The sequence below is a fragment of the Eleutherodactylus coqui genome, chromosome 3 (assembly GCF_035609145.1).
Source record: "Eleutherodactylus coqui strain aEleCoq1 chromosome 3, aEleCoq1.hap1, whole genome shotgun sequence".
NCBI lineage: Eukaryota > Metazoa > Chordata > Amphibia > Anura > Eleutherodactylidae > Eleutherodactylus > Eleutherodactylus coqui.
In genome coordinates, this window is record NC_089839.1 from 152,247,214 (window position 1) to 152,272,322 (window position 25,109).

Below are 25,109 nucleotides of genomic sequence, written 5' to 3' on the forward strand. Positions count from 1 at the left end.
TTTTCCTACTTTACACACCATGGCTAGTGAAAAAACTTCCAGATTTGTTAACTGGATTTACAGACTATACTTTGGTAATTTAGATTCTAGGACGTATGGGAAATGTTTAACTTCATTAGCCTTCAGAATTAAGAATTCAGCTGCGGATGAGATTGGATTGTGAGACAGTCAGGATCAGAACAAGATAACTAGGATGTAGATTCTATCCATATATAAATAGACAGAGCACTGACAAACAAGGGCATCTCTAATATACTCAAACGCCGTCATTGTTGGCAAGCACAGAATGTTGCTTCAACATGAAAAAAGTAAGAAAACAACAAAGAAACCTTGATTTTAAAATAACTGACAGAACATACAGATCGCTGTAACCCGAATTCAGCTGGGAAGTGCCATGCTTCAGAACCAAGGCTTTTTGTATGTAATAGTGTGGCACAGGAACAGTATTCCCATTCACTTCCATAATTGGGGGATACACTGTATTACTTAGAGGGGTTGTCCCACTTCATTTTTTATGTAATTTTGGGCTCCTCGTGCTCCAAACTATATAAAAGCAATATACACACTGCGGAGCAATTGCAGTGCTCCAGTGGCACAGCATCCGACAGGTGACATCACCGGGTCTTCTGGCAGGTGAAGTCCTGTAAACCTGTCATATCAGCTTCTATTATAGAATTCTCCAGCAAGTTTAACCCCAACCACCAATAGTCACATTACAATTGGAGAAACCCTCCCAAAAAGGTCACTTTTTTAATTGTATATTTTGAATTTAAGTCTCATTTAAATATTTTGGGTGCAGAACTCAGTTACTTTAAGTGTAATTTTAACCCATTAGTAACATAACTAATTTTAGTCACAAGAGCCAGTAAACCGTTTCCCGTTTTGTGTTCCAGCGGTCATCACTGTAGCTGTAAGAGTTCTAGCTTTTATAGTAACCAATTTCAGGTACATATAATGCATCGAATAACTTATTAATTTTTGTTGCTAGGGGGCAGTGGGGAAAAAAAGCAATTTCACAATTGTTTTTTGTGACTTATTTTTATATTGATCACAGTGTGGTATAATTATATTACCTTTGTTATGATTATGGCAACACCAAATTTATAGAGATTTTGTTCTGTTTTATCACTTTTGTACAATATAAAACATTTATTTAGGTTTTTTTTCAACAAAAAGACTACGTGTGGCTCCACATTCCAGTATCAGAGTATTTTCATTTTTCAGTCGATATACCTGTATGAAGCTTGTTTACTGCAGTTTTTAATTATATCAATTTTTCAATAATTTTCATTCCTGTTTAGGGGAGGTGATATGATTAGAAAACTGCTATTTTGGCATAAATTATGTAATATTTTATGGTACGGGTTGTTATGGGTGTGACATAATTATTTGTAGGTTATTTTTGTATTTTTTTTTTTCAATATTTAAAGTCTTGTGTAAGGGGAAAAAGTTTTTACATTTTCTTCTGTAAAGATGTTTTGACACCACGGTCAGCAATGACTGCAACATGTAGAGAAGAGATTAGATGAGCAAGTCCTTATTATTTGACTCCTTTTCTGGGGAAAACCCCATATGTGGCAATCAGAGAGCAAATATGCTTTCTGATTTATGGGGGTTGATAAGATGAACAAAAATTCATGTTACGCCTCTTCTGGATGGAAGGGAGGAGGGGAAGGAGAATGACACATGTTCTCTGCTGCGGGCAGAGCTCCCCCTCCCACTCTCCTCTGCATACACTGAGTGAAATGACAGCTGTAAATTCTGAATTCCCGACTAAACTTTAAATAGCTGTAGCTCCGGTTCTATACGGACTACGGACATGATTTTGGTGTAATTCTAAAGCCAATCTTATCTTTAAAGTGATACCAAAAGTATGTCAATAGACCTGGGAGAACCGCAGCTACAGCCAACTGAAGTCTACCTCTGTTCCTCCAAAACTGTAATGTCCATGTGGCCGATGCAGCTGTAGTAAACAGAAGACCTGAGGTCTGGAGCAGCACAGCTGCTGGGCGGTGAGCATTTATTTATTTTAAATACATGACTCTTCCTGTTCTGCCACCAATGTTCTATAATTCAGAAAACCAATTTAAGTATAGTGAGGCATTCTGAAAGATCAGACATAGATCCCTCCATAAAATTCTTGTTTGAAGTATTGAATGTATACTTCTTGGCATAAAAAAAAAATTCATGTTATTAAGGAAAGTAATGCAAATGGGAGATGGTACAATGTTTGTGCAGCGCCACCTACTGAAGGGCAGCTTCCCTATAAGTCAATGTCCAACCTTTTAACAGGCCTTACAAAATGACTGGGGATATAAGCCCAAACCACAGTCTTTTTTCCAAAAGGAATAGATAAGCATGTACAGGAAGGCTGTTTTGGGGAGGTTTTGCCCTTGTCAGTGTACAGTAGGTTTCTAGCAGTTGGGTCAGAGGCCTCTGATATGGGTTGGGAGGGGTACCAAATTTCCCAGAGCAGCATTGCATGGCCTTTTAAGTCTACTCATGTCTACTAGGTACTCTGCACAAGGGGAAACTGTACCTCTCCTGACTCTCATCATAGGCCTTTCACCCAACTAAACTCCTGTAGAGATTGTGTGAATAAAATAAAAAAAAAACATCTTGGCAAAGACCACATTGTCCAAGTATCTAATATTTAATGATGTGCCATAACTTGCTGCCTCTGCAACTAGCGGGTTGACATAATATGCAATACAGATGCAAGTGCTAGCCTCTTTGTTCATCATCTATAATAAAACATTCAATTTACCTGTTCGGCTGTAGGTATTACTGGAGCTTCACCTGAAGATCCTATCTGAGCCTGACTTGAGTAAGGCGGTGGTGCAGGGTGACTAGATGAACCGCCTCTCTGAAGGGTATCAGGTGGTGGCAAATCGGGTCGCGGCACAACTTCAGGTTTGGCAGAACTCTGAGGAACAAAGAATTGAACAGCGAAAGTATTTTTTTTTCTTTATTCTTGGAACACCGAGTAGTTAGTGTATAATCAATCATTTAGATACATTTTTAGCTTCCTCTTAATAGAAGTATCTGCCATTTAATGTTTTGCAATATCTATTCGATGCATTAAATTATCAAATAGATATTAATTATTTATTTTAATGTATTTAAACTTTAAATTTTGTTGCAATTTTCTTTTATTTAGTGTTACAATACCCCATTTTCTGCTTCCCAGCAGCAGTCAAGGAAGAACTGCACAGGGCATAAAAGCACTATGAGCATCAATGAGGTTCTAGGCAGTGCAGAAATGTAAAAGTCTACAGGTGGTGGTGAATATTTATGACATGAAATTATATCATTTTGATTCCTATCCTTAATTAAGAACCATCTTCTGGGAATGTGAGTGCATCACACGGGACATATCCTCCTGGCAGTAGAAATTTGGAACTCATTGTAAAAGTGTCGGTTTTCTCAATGCCACACACTGCCATTTTACATCTAAGCTACAATGAATAATGTGAATGAACATACACAATTGCATGAATATACATGCAATTCCTTCTTCTTGACCTGAATTTTCACACATTAACTTTGGGTAATTTCATTTTCAGTCATGCATATGTTCACGAAGATTATAATATAATTAACAATCACATTTATTTGAAATTAAAAAAGGTATCAAACGGGCCATCACTTAATTTATTGTGCAAGTTTTACTCTAAGAAGTTAAAAGCTAGTGATACACCTTTCTTAAAAGGGTCATCTCACAAAGATCAGTTATGACGGATCATAAAGATTGTGCTTCCAATTGCCCCCGGATGAGAGGAGTGGTGGTCACGTATGTGCATTACATTACCGTTCCAGTTATCTCTACAGAACTGCTGGAGATAACCCTTTACAAGCACCTGGCTATCACCAATGGTCTCAGAGAGGAACGGTGCGGTAAGTGCACACACGTGACCACAGTTTCATTCATTTGGAGACACCAGGGACCTCTGTTCTTGTGATTGCTGGGAGTCAGACACCTAAAGGGGTTGTGTCATTGGTAAAAAAAAAACAAAAAAACAATACTTACCTATTCCTTCCCCGTCAGTCTTCTTACCGCATCTTCTCCTCGCTAATTTTCTCCTGTCTCCTTTAGTCCCTGGGTCACCGCACCGTAAGCCGTCCGGATCCTCTTCTTCCTGTGATGTATTCTTGGCATTCTATTTCCTGCAGGACAGTGTACCAGTCACTAGTGACGTAGCATTCACTGCCTAAAAGGGAATGCTGAATCCTATGCCGGACAATTGCTGCAACTGCGCAAGCTCAATGTCACGTAGCGTACACTGACCTGCAGAAAGCAGAATGCCTGTGAATGTACGATACATTATAAGAAGAGGATCCGGCCGGCTGGAGGTGAGGTGACCCGGTGAACTGGAGGAGCCAGAGTTTTTTTTTTTTCTAATGACAGAACCCCTTTAACACCTATTCTGTAATCTGAAATATGTTGGATGTAGAACAAGAAAGTTAAAATGCTGAATTTCAGAACATATTGCGCATATAAATAGATTGGGAGATGGGAAGATATCTGGAGCAGCAAAACACTTTTTGAATGCACACAATTGCAATCTGACCTCATTCAAATAATATGGCATTGAAAGGGTCATTAACCCTATGAGGGGAGGAGATAAGTGAAAGTGTCTCATGTGCCGTGAAGCCCTCTGGATTTTTAAATTGCGATTACGGTATCCATTGCGATTAATATATCAGACCAATTTGCTACATACACATTATATATATTGATATGTCAATAATGGGGAATGATAAATAGTTTATGGTAGATAATAATATAGCAGTAATGTCACATGAGTGTTCTCCTGGTTTCTGATTGGTTAAGATGCTTTTAATGCTTCAGAATTTCATTGTTAGGATGCCATGACTAAGAGTGGTATCGCTAGAAAAACTGTGCAGCTGTGGTATACACACCATGGAAACGGTTTTCATGGATTAAGAAATATAAACCTATATTTCTAATGGAAGCGCTGGAATTTTCTGTATATATTCTGGAGTAACTTGGCCTGCAATACCAATCCTGGCCACTGCAGAGGGAACGGAGCTGTCTGAGGAACTCCGGGCAGTGCCAGAAAGCACCGCCCCAGCAAACAGCTGATCAGCAGGGGATCCCAGGCAACAGACCCCCACTAATCTACTATTGATGATCTATCCTGAGGATAGATTACAGAAACTTCTGCTCTCCATTAAACAATCTGATCCTTCAAGATAACTGGAAATAACTTATTGTTGTGTTTTATAAAGGTTATAATGACTCTTTACACTACCTAATACATTCATTACCCCAATCAACAACTTACAGCCTGAGGTGTGTGAATAGGAGATAGTGTGTCCAGATCGGTCATTGGAAACTCAAGTCCTTTCCGTCTTAGGTCCTCGTAAACAGTGACCACCCCTGTGAGATCCGGACTGCTGCGGAATGCATCTGCCCACGCCTAGGCCGGAAGTAAGAAACAAAATTGGTGTAAAATCTAAAAACATCATTTACAGAGCCGAATACATTCTATATGTTTTTGTTACAATGTAAGTATTGCTTGTGCATTTAATAACATTACAGCATGTCATAAAGGTGCTGTCACCCATAGCAACCACATTTTACCATTTATAATTAATTTAAATAGAGTGAGCATTTCTGACCATTTCTAGGCAGGAGACATGGAGGATGGTATAAACTTTACTACCAAACTATTGTAGAGTGTCACTTTGGAAGTGCCCCGAAGTCGGTCCTTCTCCCTGAAGTGTTCTTGGCTCTCTGAATTGAGCTGCATCCTGGCCCGTCCTTGGGCTCTGATGGACAGCTGTAGTGGTCTATTGGGTGGATACTACAGCTGTCAATCAGAGATGTGAGACAGGATTAATGGATGTGTAAGACATTCATCACCCATAAGCCTCAATGGGATCTTCTGAGGGCATACGTTTTTTTACAGGTTAGTATTATATCCTACAAGTCACATATGCCACTGTTGGGTATCCGCCACAGCCTTCATTAAACGTATACGCTGGGAGCTTTTTTCTGATGCATACGTTTAACCCCTTAGTGACGCAGCCTGTTTGCGCCTTAGTGATGGAGCCAAATTTTGGAAATCTGACATGCGTCGTTCAACGTGGCATAACTCCGTAAAGGCTTTACATATCCCAGTGATTCTGACATTGTTTTTTCGCCACATGTTGTACTTCATTTAGATTGTAAAAAGAGACCGATATAATTTGTGTATATTTATTAAAAGTACCAATATTGGAAAAATTTTGAAAAAATTTTCATTTTTTCACATTTTCAACCGTAATATCTCAAATATGTCCAAACATACTGTACAAATTTTTGATAAGATATGTATTTCCATCTGTTTACTTTATTCTGAATGCACACTTGAAAAACTTTTGTGTTTTTTTTAACCATTTAGAGGACGTACAAATTTAACATTACTTTTCAGCATTTTGAGGAGCACTTTGTTTTCCTGCACCAAGGCAAGTTTGCAAAGGCTCATAAGTGTCAGAATAAAAGATACACCCACAAATGACCCCATTTTAAAAACTACACTCCTTAGTGTATTCACTGAGGGGGGTCATGAGTATTTTGACCCCACCAGTTTTTTTCAGGAATTAGTTCAATTTAGGGGAGAAAAAATAAAATGTAATATTTTTGCAAATATGTCATTTTAAAGACATATTTTTTTCCTATAGAGCCCATGAAAATGAGGATTTACACACCAAAATGGATACCCCCGTTTCTCCCGTGTTCAGAGACATACCCATTGTGGCCCTAATCTCATGTCTGGATGCATAACGGGAGCCAAAATGAAAGGAGTAGTCGGTGTCTTTCAGAACATAAATTTTGCTTGAAGGGGTTTTAGGCCCCATAGCACTTTTGTAGAGCTCTTGAGTGGCCAAAACCAAAGAGAACCCCCACAAGTGACCCCATTTTGAAAACTAGACCCCTTAACGAATTTATCTAGGGGTGTACTGACCATTTTGACCCCACAGTTTTTGAATGAATTCAAGCCAAGCAAAAGGAAAAAAATTGTGATTTTCGTTTTTTTGTCAATTCTGTCATTTTAAAAACAGCTTTTTTTGTACAGCACACACATGAATGAAGCCTTTCACCCCAAAATGGATACCCCTGTTTCTCCCGTGTTCAGAGACATACCCATTGTGGCCCTAATCTCATGTCTGGATGCACAATGGGGCCCAAAACGAAAGGAGTAGTCGGTGGCTTTCAGAACATAGATTTTCCTTGAAGGCGTTTTAGGCCCCATAGCACATTTGTAGAGCTCTTGAGCGGCCAAAATCAAGGAGAACCCCCACAAGTGACCCCATTTTGAAAACTAGACCCCTTAACGAATTTATCTAGGGCTGTACTGACCATTTTGTTCCCACAGTTTTTGAATGAATTGAAGCAAAGCAAAAGGAAAAAATTGTGATATTCGTTTTTTTGGCAATTCTGTCGTTTTAAAAACTGCTTTTTTGGTACAGCACACAGATGAATGAAGACTTGCACCCCAAAATAGATACCCCTGTTTCTCCCGTGTTCAGAGACATACCCATTGTGGCTCTAATCTTTTGTCTGGATGCACAACGGGGCCCAAAATGAAAGGAGTAGTCGGTGGCTTTCAGAACAGAAATTTAGCATGAAGGTGATTTAGGCCCCATTGCCCACTTGTAGAGCCCTTGAGCGGCCAAAACGACAGAGCACCCCCACAAATGATCCCATTTTGAAAACTAGACCCCCTAACGAATTTATCTAGGGGTGTACTGTGTATTTTTACCCTACAATTTTTGAATAAATCTAAGCAAAGCAGTAGGAAAAAAATTACAATTTTCATTTTTTTGGCAGTTGTATCAATTTAAAAACTGTTTTTTTTGTACAGCACACATAGGCATGAAGACTTTCACCCCAAAATTGATACCCCTGTTTGTCCCGTGTTCAGAACCATACCCCTTGTGGCCCTAATCTACTTAAAGGACGCATGGCTAGGCCTATAATGGAAGGAGCACCTGTTGGATTTTAGGGTACAACGGAATAAATTCCAGGCCCCATTGCCCACTTATAGAGCCATTGAGCGTCCAAAACGATAAGGAACCCCCACTAATGACCCCATTTTAAAAACTAGACCCCTTAACGAATTCATCTAGGAGTGTACTGCGTATTTTGACCCCACAGTATTTGAATAAATTTCAGCAAAGCAGAAGGAAAAAATTACGATTTTCATTTTTTTGGCAATTTTGTCAATTTAAAAACAGGTTTTTTTTGTACAGTGTACATAGGAATGAAGACGTCCACCCCAAAATGGATCCCCCCCCGTTTGTCCCGTGTTCAAAAACATACCCATTGTGGCCCTAATCTACTTACAGGAAACATGGCAAGGCCTGTAATGGAGGGAACACCCGTTGGATTGCAGGGCACAACTGAATACATTCCAGGCCCCATTGCTCATTTGTACGGAATAAAAATTGACTCCCTAAAAATCCCCCTCCGCGCCCTTTTCGGCGTTCCCCAAATCTTAGATAAAAGTAATAATGTGAACTGTGTGGTATTGCCAAAGACGGGTAATTATGGAGGCTGGTTGGGATGGGCACATAGGGCAATAAAATCGGGTATCCCCCCTCCTCTCATGCTTTTTGGGGGTCATTTTTTGACCTCAGTGGCAGGGATGGGGTGTAAAAAGTGGCGTTCCGTGAGTCTCCGTAAGCTTGACGAGGTGCGGCGGTCTCACACAGAAGGCGCTCAACAAGGTGCTCCTGGAACTGCAGGAAGGCGAGTGTTCCCGGGGCTTCTTGTAAATTGCGTATTACAGGTAGCGGTCTGAATAACGCCGGACTTACGCAGCCATAGGTGGATCCCGGCTGTGAGCCCAGCTGTGACCCTGCGTACGGCCGCGTAATGTACTGCGCATAACTGCGTACTTACACGGGCAGTCATTCGCAGTACTTTTTTTTTTTGTTGTTGTTTGTATTTCCCGCACCGTCGCTTAGCGATGACGCGGGTACCCGCAGCCCGTATACAACGTAGTTGCGTATGGGCAGCGGGTATATCCGCGACCATGGAGCACAATGGGCTCTATGTTGCTGATATCCGCGGTAAAATAGAACATGCTGCGTTCTCTTTTCTGCGAGTGAATTACACAATTCCAACCCGCTAATGTGAGCGGAATTGTGTAATCCAATGCGATTGATCTGCGTATTACCGCTAATCAAACGCATGCGGAATCCGTAATTCCTATCCGGTCATGTGAGACCGGCCAAAGGTAGATCGCTACCTTTTTATCACGTGACCGGGGACCGCTCAACGAGGCCACCCGTTACTGCTCCAGGCTCTCGGCGACCAACGGTCGCCGAGAGCAAGGAGATATTAAGTTTCCTAGGCTCCCCGACTCCTGCGCATGTGTGCGGTGTTTTGCCGGCGGTCGCATGCGCAGAATACGGGAAAGTTCACGGAAGAAGATTGCGTCGGGGTGCAAATATGGAGGCCTCCGGTAAAAAGTTTTATCTCCTCTCACCGATCGCATCGGTTAGGGGAGATGAACCTTCCCCTTTTTTTAACTTTTACGTGATCGCCATTATTCTTTGGATAACGGCGAACACGTGATCAGGAACCGCTCACCGCTGCTCTCCGTGAAATCTCCAGGCTCTCGGCTAAGTTTTGTAGCCAGGAGCAGGGAGATTTTAAAAAACCACGGCTTTTGCGCATGCGCCTGCCACATTGGCGAAGGGCGCGTGCGCAGAAGCTGGGGTGAGGTCCGCGGATAAATCCGCAGGCCTTAGGTATGTCATTTCATCCTCCCTCACGGATATGATCCGTGGGGGGAGATGAAACGCAAGGTTTTTTTAACTTTTTAAAACTTTTTTTTACTTTTTGCACTTTTTTTTTTTTACCTTTTACCCCTTTTTTTTTTTTTTTTTTTTAACTTTTTGCACTTTTTTTTTACTTTACATGATCACTGATCATTTCCCTGGTGACGTCCCTCTGCTCTTGGCTACACATGGCAGCCAGGAGCAGAGCAATTTTGAATTTCCCGGGGCTCGAGCCCCTCTGTGCACGCGCCCGCTGTCAATCATCGGGCGCGCAAGCGCAGACGGGGATTTCGGGTCCCGGGACATCGGGACATCGCAGAGGACCGGGGGTGAGTATCTTCACCTCCCCTCATGGATCCGATCCATGAGGGGAGGTGAAACTTTACTTTTGTTTTACTTTTTCTACTTTTTCGCGATCACCGCTATCGCAATGGATAGCGGTGATCGTGGGCCCGGGGACCGCTCACAGTGGTCCCCGGTAACACCTTCTGATTTCCGGCTACCTTCAGGAGCCGGGAGCCAGGAGATTTTAAATTTGCCGGGGACACCCGGGCTTCTGCGTGTGCGCGTGACGTCATCGTCTGGCGGGCATGCGCAGAAGGCCGCCGGCGGGTCCGGGAGGCCCAGATCTCCGGGGGACACCGCTGACAAGCCGTGTGAGTATTTTCAGCTGCCGTGATGGATCCGATCCATCATAGCAGCTGAATTACTACTTTTTTACACTGTTTTATTTACTTTTTTGCGATCGGCGCTATTCATTTTATAGCGCCGATCGCAATGCCGGGGGGGACTGCCCGCATCCTGGGATGACAGCTCCATGCTGTCGGCTACCTGCGGGCACCAACAGCATGGAGCTGTCACGTCCTCAGGCCAGTGGGCATCAATCCAAAGAGGATGCATAAAACTACGTCCTCTAGGATTAAGGCCCACTTTCTGAGGACGTAGTTTCCCGATGGGGCGGTCGTTAAGGGGTTAAAGGGGTTGTCCCGCGAAAGCAAGTGGGGTTCAGCACTTCTGTATGGCCATATTAATGCACTTTGTAATGTACATCGTGCATTAATTATGAGCCATACAGAAGTTATTCACTTACCTGTTCCGTTGCTAGCGTCCTCCTCTCCATGGTGCCGTCTAATTTCAGCGTCTAATCGCCCAATTAGACGCGCTTGCGCAGTCCGGTCTTCTCCCTGGTAAATGGGCCCGCTCGTGCCGGAGAGCTGGTCCTCGTAGCTCCGCCCCGTCACGTGTGCCGATTCCAGCCAATCAGGAGGCTGGAATCGGCAATGGACCGCACAGAGCCCACGGTGCACCATGGGAGAAGACCCGCGGTGCATCGTGGGTGAAGATCCCGGCGGCCATCTTGCTAAGCTAAGAAAGAAGTCGCCGCAGAGCGGGGATTCGGGTAAGTACTAAACGTTTGTGTTTTTTTTTAACCCATCCCTTGTGTTTGTCTCGCGCCGAACGGGGGGCCTATTGAAAAAAAAAAAAACCGTTTCGGCGCGGGACAACCCCTTTAATGGAAGTCATTAACGCAACGCAATGTGAAAAGAGCTTTATGTTATGTAGGCATCACTCCTATCAATCCTTGGTCTCAGAGGAAGGGAGCTGAACTTCATTACCTCCTGGAGACTGCAATAGTCTATGACTTTTGACTGTCCGTTGATTTGCATTCATTTTGGCCGCCATAAAGTGTGTGCAGACATACAGCCTGCTGCACTGTCTATACAGACAATACAAAAGTGTCTAGCCACTGTGACCACAAATTTCCTGCAAAGATGACACGTGTGGCCTTAGCGGTCCAGGACCGTAAATGACAGCATCTCAGCTGAGGTCAGTTATTGGCTGCGGTGTACATGTGTCGTCTCTGTGGCGAAGGCTGAAGGGCCATCATAATGCTAGTGCTACATGTTGGGGGATTTAACAGGAGAGTATGTTTTTTTAATGCTGTTAAGTTATGCCGCAATCTCTTCCAGTAAAATCCTATTTACACATTTTCTATGCAGATTTCTTGCGGTTTCTACGTAGAATACAAAATATAAAACCCAATAGAAACACGTGGAGCGGTTCGGAGGTCTAGACTAAGACGCAGCACGCAGTCTTCCAGCTGAGACACCCATCCATCTTATAATACAATTTACAGCCGTTTCTATCTGTGTCCCCTTTCCATAAAGTCAGCCCTACCTGTATCAGGTTGAGCACTTTATCATGTACTATGGCTGGGGGGTTGTTTTTAGGCAGGATGGTCCTCACTAGCACCCCATCAACAAATTCCTGGTTAGCTACCAACACGTGAAATCGGTGGCCACAGTTCTTCACACAAGTCTCCAGTACCTGGGAGGACAGAACACACAGTTGGGTTATTTCATGTGCAATTACTAGTATAACATAATATTATTAATCATGTAAGTATTGCATTTATATTTCCTCACGGAGACATCCGAGTGAGAGAAGCCATGTTATCCATCTTACTGCAGCTATCCTGTGTCTTGCTGTATCTTTACAAGCTTAACTTTGTCTGGACATCACAGACAAAGTTAAAAAAGCGAGATTTCCTACCAGCCCCCACCAAAGAAGAAGAAACAATTAATTCTCTCTTCTCATTAAAGGCCCTTTTACACGGGCCAACAGCCGTTTGGGCGACTGCACAACGCAGCGAGTGCGAACAAGGTATTTTAAGCTGACTTCTGCCTCCGACAGCAGGTTTTACTACACCCCATCATTGTAGTGAGTAATGAGGTGCTCTAAATACGGTAAAACGGAGCAGACTGCACTCAAAAATTTGTCGCACTAGAAAAAGCTGCGATCGAACGCATGTCTGTGTGGCCCACTGAAATCAATGAAAGTGTTATACCGCGATTACCGTGAAATTCAAGAAACACTGCGGTAATCACGATAAAAAGCGCATGTCTGAGAGTGGCCTCAATAGACTGGACTTTTTCAGTTTAACATACCGTGTTTCCCCAAAAATAAGCCCTAAGATTATTCTTCTGGATTTTGTGGGAGGCTTGAAATATAAACCCTACCCCGAACCCCCCCCCCCCCCCCCCTAGTTACAGTTTTAAAAAAAGAGCGTTCCCGGCCACCCGCCTCCCTGCTGGCCGGGAACGCTCTTTTTCTTAAGAGCAATCCAGCGATACTTGGTCCTCTGTAAATGGGCCTTTAGTTGAATAAAGGAATTTTAGTGGATTACACTAATACGATGTGACCTGTAAACATATAGTGCTTCATTGCGCTGTCCAGATGCCGTAGTCGGAACCCATTCAGGACCCCCGCCCTCCAAGTCCGAACACATGGCTACTCTCCGGCTCTGACGGTCTGTGCCCGCTGTGTGTGAATGTACTTCAGATTTATTTGCTCCTAGACACAATGAATTTGGGATAAAACTCACCGTTAAGGACAACATGACCTCTTGAAAGTTCTTATTGCCCACAATTCTCTTTTTTAGAGCTCTGATTGCATCTTTGGGCCTAAGGCAAAATATTAAAGTCGATTACTAGTCAAATATGGCATAACACGGTATGTTTAATGTTCAGACTCAATATCTTTACCCTTCATCGGTTTCATTGATAATATCGCAGATCTCCATGTTCAGGGCCCAATCTTCAGAACGCAGAGATCCGTCTGTTGCTTTTTCTGGAAGGTTGAAAACAATGCAACGTTACCAAATATGCTTTTTAAGTAGACGTAAATTCATGAAATAGAACCAAATCCCAATGCTGGCTGAACAGAAAATTGCCTGGCACAGAAGTCAGCCCAGCTAGCTGCCACACTTTCCTGCCTCCTGCGGTACTGCTACTGTACACTGTTTGTGCCAGTTGGGTAAGTGTACCGGTATCCAGACAGGAAGGATAGACTGGTGAATCAGACCAGCACAAGCGGTTACAAAAAAATGAGCACTTTGGAAAATGTTCAACCTGATTAAAGGCGGATGCCACGAATTTTATAGCAAAGAACAGCACAGAATATATTTTGGTACTGAGCTTTTTTTCACATTTTTAGGCTGGCCTCCCCGAACACATGGTAAGATTGCAGTGTTTTTGTCTCTCGCACGCTGGCATGCACCGGCTTCCTGGTCTCATTTTTTCCCCCCTCTCTGTCGCTCAGCAACATGGCGTATAAATGCCGCACATACGCAATCTAATTGCACATGTACAGTGTTTTGTCCGCACCCATAGAGAACAATGGGCCTCTATCTTGTGTTATATATGGTTAAAAAAGAACATGCAGCACTTTTTCTTCTTGTGGTTCCAGCACAGATGTGAAGCCACCCTAAAACCTCTGGGGGACATTCAGAAGGTCATTATTCTCCTATTTCAGATTTCCACTGTAACGCCGCTTTCACACTGGTGCTTTTTACAGCGATTAGCGCAGCATTTTAAATGCCGCACTAACTGCGGTAAATCTCCCCCGTTGATTTCAATGGGGCCTTGCAGACCTGCGCTCAAACGTGATTTTCGAACAGTGCATTTTCACGTTTAACGCACCCCATCACAATGATGGGTTGCGTTAAAAAGCACTATTGAACAAAGTAACCCGTTTGAGAAAAACAAATTAAAATCGCGGTAAAACCATGCGTTTTAAATGCAGCGTTTTACCGACACCGAGTGTGAGAGCGGCCTAACTAACATCCATAGAAGCAGCAGTTACAGGGAAAACATCCCCCTATCGTGACAATAGTCACTAAGCTGGGTTGGGGTCTACCATGACCCTGCAGCTCTTCCCATAGAGTAAACAGCACTGCCGTTTCCTCCATTCTCCGTACAGCACTCATTAGCGCTACACATCCTGTAAAAGAGAAGGCAGAAGCCGTTATAATCCACCTCCGTCTTCTCCTCTGGGCTCATCATTAATACATCATAAATATATGCTAGTATGTAGAAGTTACAATAGCTGACACTATGCCCAATAACGCTCTCCGTAATGGCCGTGAGGGTCAATCTCCTGTCCGTGACTACTCGCTTATTGTACTAACTTTAAAATCACTGATGGTTCATTGATGGGTTAAAAAGTCATATAGCTTAGGAAGGGCCCATAACCTAACAGAGAGGCACCGGTAGCTCTAAATATAATATCATCATGGGAAATGCTGTACAGTATCGGATGTGCGCGACCAGCGAGAAGCACTACTCCACGTACTGTGCTCGCCGTAGGAATGTGCTCTGAAGTTATCTGACTAACACAGTATGGGGACATCAGCTGACCCGGAATGAATGACAAGTATGTAGTAGACGGCAGCTACCCGTACCACACCCTTACTGGAAAAGTCTTCAGCATTTCCCTTTAATAAAAGGCTTTTGGAGCCAGAAGTGTTTTCCGACCTACAGAAAGGGCGGCCGCTGATCTGAAAACAACAAACTAAAGCCTGAACTGGCAGCGACCGGGGAACATTCCGGCAACTGGATAGTCCCAGATCCAAACTATATTCTTAGCGCTGTCTGCGGTACGCAGCAGGGAGGTTTATTTGTTAACGAGGACACGTTACAAAGTTACAGAACACTATGAAACAAAACGATTTAAAGGGGCATCCTGTCCTCAAGTCCCATTTAAAATAATTTGGTTTGAAGGAGTTGAAAGGATCAGCAAAAAAAAAAAAAAAGTGATGGTCAGGAGGAAAAGGGCATAAAACAAAGGAATCACTTACCCGTTAAATCCTGCCCATTTCTCCGATGCTCCCCGCCAGTGATTGTTTATAATGCTGCAGTGATGACATCATGGGACCTCTGCAGTCAGTTAGGTGTACAGGAGAGGACTGTACGAGGCCAGTGATTGGTTGTATCATTCACATGAGTCAACGTAACATCATCCCTGCAGCGTGGTAACGGCTGGCGGGGAGGACTACAGTGGACGTGGGCGATTTGACAGGAAGGAATGCTTATTTTATGCCCATGTGTGTATCATCGATCTTGTAATAAACCTGCATTAAGACTAAATATTTTTTATCACTGAAAATTCAGTTTCCTTCCAGCAACATGGTCTCTTGACTTTTCTATTAACATGGACACTAGTAGTTACTGCATGCAACAGAGGGGCGCCAAGTACTAAAAAGTGGAAGTGTTAGGTCCCCTTCATACGGGTGGAAATTCTGCAGTGGGATTTCCCACAGAATTTCCGCCCGTGTAAGCTGCCATAGGATTGCATTGAAAAAAAACCCGCAATCCTAGGCAGACGGCCGCGATCTGTCCACGTTTAAAAAATCACACACGGAAAACAAGTCGCGGCATGTTCTATTTCTGTGCGGGTCTCACATCAGAGAGCTGGAGCTGCGTGAGCAGCTGAGACCCGTACTGCTCCAGCTGCAAGAATTCTCGCAGGGGATCCGACCCGGCCATCTGCAGGCGGCCTTTCTTTGACTATGCGCCCTGGTGATCACGTGATCGCCGAGTGCCCCCTGTTACAGCAGAGATGGTATGCAATGTTACAACTCTTCAATTACAGGAAAAAAGTTTTTAAAAATACAAAATCCATGAAGAATGAGTCCTTATGTTTTAAAATTATTTTCATAAGTTCTACATTCGGCTCCACCACCTTTAGAAATTCAGTTCTGTATTTTATACCTGGCAATCTAAAGCACCAGAGCCGAGGAGACTTTACAAGAGTGTTCAGGAGAAATGCATTATCTCCAACAGGTACGGTACGTTCACCGCCGTACAGGTTACATAAAGATATAATCTACATGAAATGATAAATAACTTGGTAAACACATCCATTACTTATATTGTACAGTCGTGGCCAAAGTTAAGAAGAGGAGGAAACAAGGTGAACTGTCAGCGCGCTGTACAGAAGAAACCTGGCGGGATGTGTGGGCTGCACGTTTCTGCACCTTAATTGCAGAACAAAATGACAATTCACGTCATGCTGGTCATGTGATCATGTCACATGGCCGCTCAGGATCTTTAAACATATCACATGACTGCAAGCATAAAAAACAATTTGTGAAAAAGAACAGAACTAGAGATGAGCGAGCATACTCGCTAAGGACAATTACTCGATCGAGCATTGTCCTTAGCGAGTACCTGCCCGCTCGGAAGGAAAGGTTCGGCTGCCGGCACGGGTGAGAAGTGAGTTGCGGCAGTGAGCAGGGGGGAGCGGGGGGCGGGAGAGAAAGATCTCCCCTCCATTTCTTCCCGCTCTCCCCCGCCGCCGGCAGCGAATCTTTTCTTCCGAGCGGGCAGGTACTCACTAAGGGCAATGCTCGATCGAGTAATTGCCCTTAGCGAGTATGCTCGCTCATCTCTAAACAGAACATGTTGAGACTTAGCAATATGTAAATGAACATAGAGAATAAACCACAGAAGATAATGATTGGAACCATTAGTGACAAAGGTTAATAATAAAGGATTATAAATCAGACAAATAAGAGCAGTATTCAAGGGGTTGTTAGGTTCTAAACTATTGATGGCCTTTCTTTAGGGTAGGTCATGTATACTAGATTGGCAGAGGTCCATTGATTGGGATCCCTGCTAATCAGCTGTTCTCTTGGCTGGTGTGCTCATGCCCTGGGACAATTTCTGGAGGAAGCAGACAGCTCTATACGCACTGTAGTGGCCAGGCTTAGTATTACAAGCAAAGGTTATGGTATGCTTATAATTGTACTCCAGTATACCATTGAAACATCTATCCTGATGTACACTCTTGGCAAAAAAACTCAAGCACCTAGAAGTAGTAGTTATTTTGCTGTAAAACTCGGCATGCAGTTACATCTCAGGCAGACATGTAAATGATTTGAGTTGTGGTCTGATTAGATGAACGGTCATGTCACCTGAGGCCCTAAAAGTGGTTCCCCCTTGGCCTATAAAAGGCTCTCGGATCCTTCTTCTGTGTAGTGACCTCTTCTTCCACTTGTGTAGAGCTTGTTGACCACTAGACGCTTCTACGACGTAGAGAAGAGATTTCACCCAGTTACCAGAGTCTGAGAGGGGCGCATTATTGGGACGTGAGAAGCTGGATGGTCGTACCAAGGAATTGTCCCCACTGGCCATTCTGACTGACTGTTAGGAAGTCTTGGGACCAGAGGATGCGTGAGGGCACACTTGGCGACCGGGCACAGGATAGCCTCGACCAGACTACCAGTAAAGAGGATTATTTGATAAGTATGAGCAGCTGTAACTGTTTTGTTGTCGGCCATCCAGAGACAAGTGGCGCCATCGATACAGACCTGTGTCTGTCGTAACCATTTAGGCACTTGGCTGAAGGACACTTAGGCTTCCCTCATACAGGCATTTGCAGAAACGCAGCGTTTTTCAACGCTGCGTTTACTGCAGTTTCTGCAGCGATGTCATGCATTTCTGACAATGTTTTGACTGCGTTTTCAGGAAGCTGAAAAAAAAATAAATAAATTTAAAAAAAAAAAATCAATACTCACCTAGCTGAAGCCTCTCTTGCTGGAGGCAGGGTCTTCAAACCCAATCACTAACAAAAGATGCTCTGTAGGCACTGACAAGTACCTGGAAGCCTGCCCGAAGCTCCGGAGAGCAGCAGCAGGGACCTGGACCTGGACAGTGCCAGCTAGGCGAGTATTTTTGGTTTTTTTTTAGTTCGTGTAGCTAGCGCTTGCATTTAGTACCAAGTTGTGCCACAATTTCAACAACGCTGCTAACGCTGCCCATTCATTTCAATGGGCGACACCGGGCTGAAAACGGCCACAGATAAAATATGCATCGCTGTCAAAGTGAGCAGCCCCACTGAAATGAATGGGAGCGTTGTACAGCGTTCAGCTCAGCGCTAAATGCTGTACAAAAACCACCTGTGTGAGGGAGGCCTCAGTCTCACAACGCCCATTACGTGTCTTGTCTTTAAACCCACTGTCACCTCCGTTTGCAGTGGTGTTGTGGTACGAAGGACAATGACAACTCAGCGATATATGCAGGACATACCATCTGGGACGCCAACTCAGACAGCATACACGTTTGCACAATCTAAAGGGTCAGTTACAGCAATTTAGGACAGAGATGCCACAGGATTCTATATATGAAGCCTGTATGCCTCCCTGGCCGCCCATATCACATTTTACATACTAGAAAGAGGCGGTACAATGGGGTACTAGAGCCTCCATGCTCGCCTGTATCACATCTTGTATCCAAGCTAGAGGCAGTATAACAGGGTACTAGAGCCTCCATGCCCACCCATATTACATCTTGTATCCAAGCTAGAGGTGGTACAACAGGGTAATAGAGCCTCTGTGTCCCCCGTATCACTTACTTATATCAACGTTACAAATCACACCAAGAAAGTTTTGTTTGATTCTGACAACCTCTAGCGGAGGGATTTTTTTTTTGACAATTAGTGTATGTAGCCTACACAGTACTAGTATTCAATTTGTTATAATATGACATGCATTGTTTTTATGTATTTTTAGGGGCTGTGTGTGTGATCTGTCCCTGTAACTCCAGTTCTTTAGTGTATAATGAACCATCTTCTGTACAGAAAACTAATCAAACACCACTAATGCAACAACTCAGATCCCTAATTTACACAAAGACCTTGATGCTGTTACCATGTTGGAAAGAGTTAGATCAATAATCCAAATGTAAAGGCAGCCGACAGGTCAACACGTAGCAGACGCTCCCACCGGAGGAGTTACATCACGCCCTGCAGTAAGTGCTGAAGATTGGTCTTGTGAAATGACCTCGCCGCTGCGCAACACGTTTCACAAGCTGATTAAACTGGCAGCTCAAAGAAGAAACCGATGGCCTCATATCCAATACTACTGCAACCCATTTATCTACAACCAGTGAGCTACAACTTGAGACTGCCTACAGAAGGAGCTTGTTCACATGTTCTCTAGCATCAAATGATTATAGTGGAAGAATGGCCATTGTGCCAGCATGGTTTGACCACTAGGGGGTCAAAGGGCACGGAAAAAAGTTTTATCAATGACTTGTCCACCACAGTTCTGACCAGACCGTAAGGAGGTGTTTGGACCAGTGGATGTGTGATGACACACAACGCAACCGGGCTCAGACCACAAACCACCAGTAGAGAGGATCATTTGATAAGCACAAGAAGCAACAACCGTTTTGTTGGCCGCCATCCAGAGATAAATGGCGACATTGTTACACCACTTTGTCGAAAACTATTTCCAGGCACTTGACCGAAGGACATTTGGTTTTCCATTACATTTACTGCCTTTGACACCCACAGTCACCTCCATTTGCGATAGTGTTGTGAACGCCGAAACTGGACTGCTACGAAGTGGAACTAGGGGGAACCAAAGAGTCTGAAAAAAGTGTTTTTCCTGTGTTTTCAGCTGTCTGATGAGTTAATTAGCAGCCAAGTAAGATGGCTCAATAAGAGCTGCAGCAATACTTCCCACAATGGTTCCAGCCTGGGAATAGAAACAAGTGAAACCAAGGTCTGCAGTGGTTATGGTGAATGATAAGGTAAAGACGCACCTTGAACACGGTTTTTAGGTACCAGGTGATAGACGGTTCAGTGGCAAGCTTCCTTTGTATGGAGGCAGAATCATCCTAGAAGAGAAGTACTAGGACAAGCCTGCAAACACCTCTACTTGTTCGCTCCTTCTCCGGTAACAGTTGTATTTGCACAACTCAATGGAAATTGGCAGAGTTGCAAAGGAGTAATGTGATACACTTCTATTAAGCAGGAAAAAAAATTCTGCCTATATATTATATATATATATATATAAAAATAAAAATAAAAGTCATCCGAAATGGCCGATTTCAGTCATTTCAGCCGACTGCTGCCTGAAATTTTTATGCAAACGGCCAATGACAAACTTCAGTCTGCTGAACAAGTGACATTCCAGTCGGAAAGTTTTGGGCATGATCAGCCAAAAAAAAAAAAAAAGGAGGCTCCATAGCTTGCATGAGATAGTTGCGCAAGCATGCAACGATATTGCGTACTTGCTGTGCACCGTTAATCGCCATGCACTAACTTGGAATGTATGAGTGCATGAAAGAACATGTTGCAATCTTTATTGCGCAGGTATCTCATGCAATATGTGGGAGCACAAACACGGGAGTTTACGGCAGATTGGTACAGCGCATTCTGCACGCTTACTACGCTGTCACGACACCTTTGTGTGTAGGAGCCCTAACTAGGTGATGAAATGTTTACTTTTCGCCGGGTACTTTCCTGAAGTGTGAGCAATGTTCAAAAGTACACAATACAAAAGTATGAAGTCACTGCATCCAATTCCCATAAGAGTCCGAAGGTTTATCCCTGAGTAGTGCACACTTAGGGAAGAATGAAGCTGCAGCAGCTAGTTGTCATTCATGGCAGACCTGATGAGGGGCGGCAGTTTCCATCACATTAGATTAGCTTTTGGGAGGGATGCACAACTGGGTCATAGGCGAGGTGGAGGGGGGTTGCAGGAGGGGGGGTGGGGGGGGGGTGAGGAAAGCCAAGTTAAGTTTTCTGTTTGCCAAAGCAGCATCCACATCTTGTGATGATCTACATTTTCAGCCCCACTCCCACTGTCTTAAAAGAAAAAAAAACAATTGCCTCTTGAAGTTCATCCAGCCAAAATGTTTGTGCAAAGTGAAGAGAGCAAAAAGGAAAATCAAAAGTTAAAAGCCTCTGGGAGGTTTTCCACCAAGAACGGAAACGTATCCCAAACAAAAAAACGTAGAAGTTGATGCCACCACATGCTGGGAGAACGTACGCCTGTCACATAGGTAAAGGGTAGATTTCAAGGAGTCCAGAATTTGAAATTACTTTGAGATTCCAAGAGATATTCTGAAGATTATTTTTTTTTAGTTCAATAAACCTGGACCGTTGTGGCCAACAGTTTTAAGGCTGACACAAATTTCGGTTTTCACAAAGTTTGCTGCGTCAGTGTTTTTTTTCAGATCTCTTAGGCCGAATGCACACGGAAGGGTTGGATTCCGCATGCAGGATCCCACAGTGGAATCTGACCCGATGCCCGTCCAGTGACCCCTGCATACCCATCCGGATCTGCCTTGCGGATGTGCCGGACGGCAAATGCACAGTACAGATGAGGGCCCGTTCACAGTGACAGCTTTGGACGGGAAACAGATCGGACAGCTTCCATTGACTTCAATGGAAGCCGTCCGTGTGGAATCAAACATACTGTGATTTTCCCTCCGCGAGCAGAAAAATCACAAATGATTTCCACCTGTGGACAGGGAAAAGCAATTTTCTATAGCATCTCTATGGGCAGCATTTGCTCCGAATTCCACGATACAAATATGTCCATCCGTCTCCTGCTCTCAGGCGGCGGCTCCTTCGGCGGAGATTCGCCGCGGGATTTCACAACGCCTGTGGACAGGCAGCCTTAGTCAGATGTTTCTACAGTTACTGAAGATCAGTCATAAGTATTTTATAAGTCTTTAAACTTTTAATAATTACATCAAGTAATATGAAAGTAAAAACTCGATATTTACAGCGTTGACCTCCTTTTTCTCTGCAATTCGCCCTGGTAGGCTGGATATCAGCTTCTGGGCTCAATCCTGACTATTCACAGCCTATTCTTCCTATTTACGGGTGAGCTTACAAGCAGCAATTTCCTTACTTGTAAAATCCTTTTGATGTGAGGCAATGATGACTACATGTGTTTCCTTGGAGGTAACCATGGTTAACAGAAGATGACAAGGATTTCATGCACCCTTTGAACTTATTTACACGATCGTATATCAGACAGCCTTTTTAACGGCCGGCCGATATACAATATATATCTAAGCAGTTCCCCCCCACTCACTGGCTCTCTGTCTCTCTCCTCCCCTCCGAGCGGTTTGCAATGGAAGTGGGCAGGACGTGGGTGGAGATAAGCTCCTGCCCCCGCTCCTTGTCCATAGCCAGCAATGGGAGTAGGAAGTACAGAGCGGAGCTTAACTCCGCCCCATCCCACCCCCTTCCATTGCAAACGCCGGACTGGAGGAAAGAAGAAGAGAGCCGGTGGGGAGAGGGAAGGGGGGGGAACTGCTTAGATGAAAGTGTATATCGGCCGATCGATATACGCTCGTGTAAATAAGCCCTTACCCTCTTAGAGCAACCAGTCTGCTCTTATAATTCCATCAGCATGAACGATATCAGCTGCCTTGTCCTCGTTAACACTTTTGCCTGAGCTAACGAGAAGATCACTAAAATAATGTTAGCAAGTTATTTTGTAGCAGGGCTGAAATTTAGTGGAAAGGGTTTTTTGTGATTAAGGTCTAAGCGTGTGGTAAAACGCATGTATAATGCAGCATTTTACCGCTATGGAGCTGGCAGCAATTTTGCACTACACATAACAGCATATCTGACGGACGCCATCATGCGCAGTCTTTCATTTAATTTTAATTTCCTGCACTGTCGTGTATTGACGTTGCGAATAAAAGCCGCACATAGCCTGCCCTAACCAACACGTGTAATTTCACAGCGTACTATGCGTGCAATATACGCAGGCGTAATATGTGGTGAATGGAGTCAATGAAAGTACATTGATTTTCACATGTCACACTCACATATGCGCATATTTATTTAATGCAGCGTGTTCTATTTTACTGCGTATTACGAACGACAGAGCCTTATTGTTCTCCATGGGTGCGTAATAAACGCTGAAGATGAGGAGACTTAATAGTTGTCTACAAATATCTGAAGGGCTGTCACAGTGCAGAGGGATCAGCCCTATTCTCATTTGCAGAAGGAAAGACTAGAAGCAATGGGATGAAACTGAAAGGGAGGAGACACAAATTAGATATTAGACAGTGAGGGGGATCAATGAGTGGAACAGGTTGCCACCGGAGGTGGTGAGTTCTCCTACAATGGAAGTGTTCAAACAAAGGCTGGACAGACATCTGTCTGGGATGATTTAGTGAGTCCTGCACTGAGCAGGGGGTTGCATCCGAGGACCCTGGAGGTTCCTTCCAACTCTACCATTCTAGGATTCTATGATATGCAATTACACGGTGTGTGCGCAGTGTATATACCCAGCTTTGCTAAGCGACAGAGCAGGAAATTAAAAAAGAAAAAAATTAAACAAGAAAGATTGCGAATGACCGCATGAGAGAGACATGCTCTGTCATATACAGTCAAAAATTGCTTCCATGCGCAGTGATAGGCCGGCGCACACAGTTCTGTGCATCTCGCAGTTGCAAGAAACTCTTGGGTGATTCTCGGCTGTAAGTAAATTTTCATGGCAAGAAATTACTTTACAATTCATCTGATCCCTCTCCATAACTATCTGGAGGTAAACTGCCGATATAAAAACTGAAGCCGCAAACTTTGTGAGAACCAAAATTTGTATCAGTCTCAAAACTTTTGGCCACGACTGTACATCCCAAAACACGTTTAAGGTTTCTGAGTGTTTCTTCACAATTTTACATTTTAAGGAGTATTTCCAAACTTCCAGATTTATTGTGTTTATAAGATTTTTTTGGAAGAAATATCCTCCAAGCATGTCAATAATAGAACTAAAGCCAAACAGGAATGGCATGTGATAGCTTGTGGTTTATAATCTGTGCACTGCCACAAAAGCTCATTGATAGGCAAGTTAAAAAAAAAACAAAAACAGATTTAAGCAAGCCTCTCCTGCCGCCCCCGATGGGGTCATGTACTCCTCTATTTTGAGAGGAGTATATGACCCCTCTATCACAGCCACAGCAGGAAATAGCGATCCTCTACCATTGCTTTTAATGGGGCCACTGACGAAGACTCTGTGCAGCCGATACGCGTCTAGTTAGAGATGTGTATACCTGGCAATTTTAAATATGACTAAATAAAGGAAGATTACAAATTTTACTCTGCAAGCAAGCATGGATGACACTTTTTCTTGCATGGAATTTTTTGTATTCTAGGATGGTGTCTCTCAGAAACCCCTCAAATATTTTTCCAATTATTGAAGTGAGACTTACCGGCCTGTAGTTACCTGGCTCTCTTTTGAACCCCTTTTTATATATTGGAACCACATTGGCAATGCGCCAATCTAATAGTACAACCCCGATCTTGATAGTGTCCATAAATATAAGAAATAGTGGCCTAGCTATCACATGACTTAGTTCCGCTAGAACCCTTCGGTGTAGTCCATCTGGGCCTGGCGATTTATCAATTGTAATCCTCTTTAACCGGCTCTGTACTTTCTCCTGTGTTAGGAATGTAATATTTAGCGGGGGGGGGGGGGGGGGTGTTCATTTTATTCCCCTGCATCTCGTGTGACATTTCCTTTTCATTCGTGAATACACTTGAAAAGAAACTATGTAATAGATTTGTCTCCCCCCCCCATCGTCTTCTATGAGTTCTCCTGCATTATTTGTTAAAGGGACAGTGCTCTCAGTGCAAATCCTTTTGCTGTTAATTGAAGAATAGTTTAGGAGCCCCAGTTACAGGGAAAGCATGCCCCTATAGTGACATCAGTC

The 25,109-nt window shown here is 43.6% G+C and overlaps 1 protein-coding gene across 1 annotated transcript in view; it reads right to left on the reverse strand.

The window, feature by feature from the left end:
- TOM1 (target of myb1 membrane trafficking protein) overlaps window positions 1-25,109 on the reverse strand; it is an 81,275-nt gene that overhangs the window by 48,081 nt on the left and 8,085 nt on the right. Inside the window, exons 2-6 of the mRNA XM_066596368.1 lie at window positions 13,344-13,428; window positions 13,184-13,262; window positions 11,977-12,126; window positions 5,310-5,444; window positions 2,768-2,926 (exon numbers count right to left, since the gene is read on the reverse strand). Coding sequence (XP_066452465.1) covers window positions 2,768-2,926; window positions 5,310-5,444; window positions 11,977-12,126; window positions 13,184-13,262; window positions 13,344-13,428 — 608 coding nt within the window. The remainder of the gene's footprint in view (window positions 1-2,767; window positions 2,927-5,309; window positions 5,445-11,976; window positions 12,127-13,183; window positions 13,263-13,343; window positions 13,429-25,109) is intronic.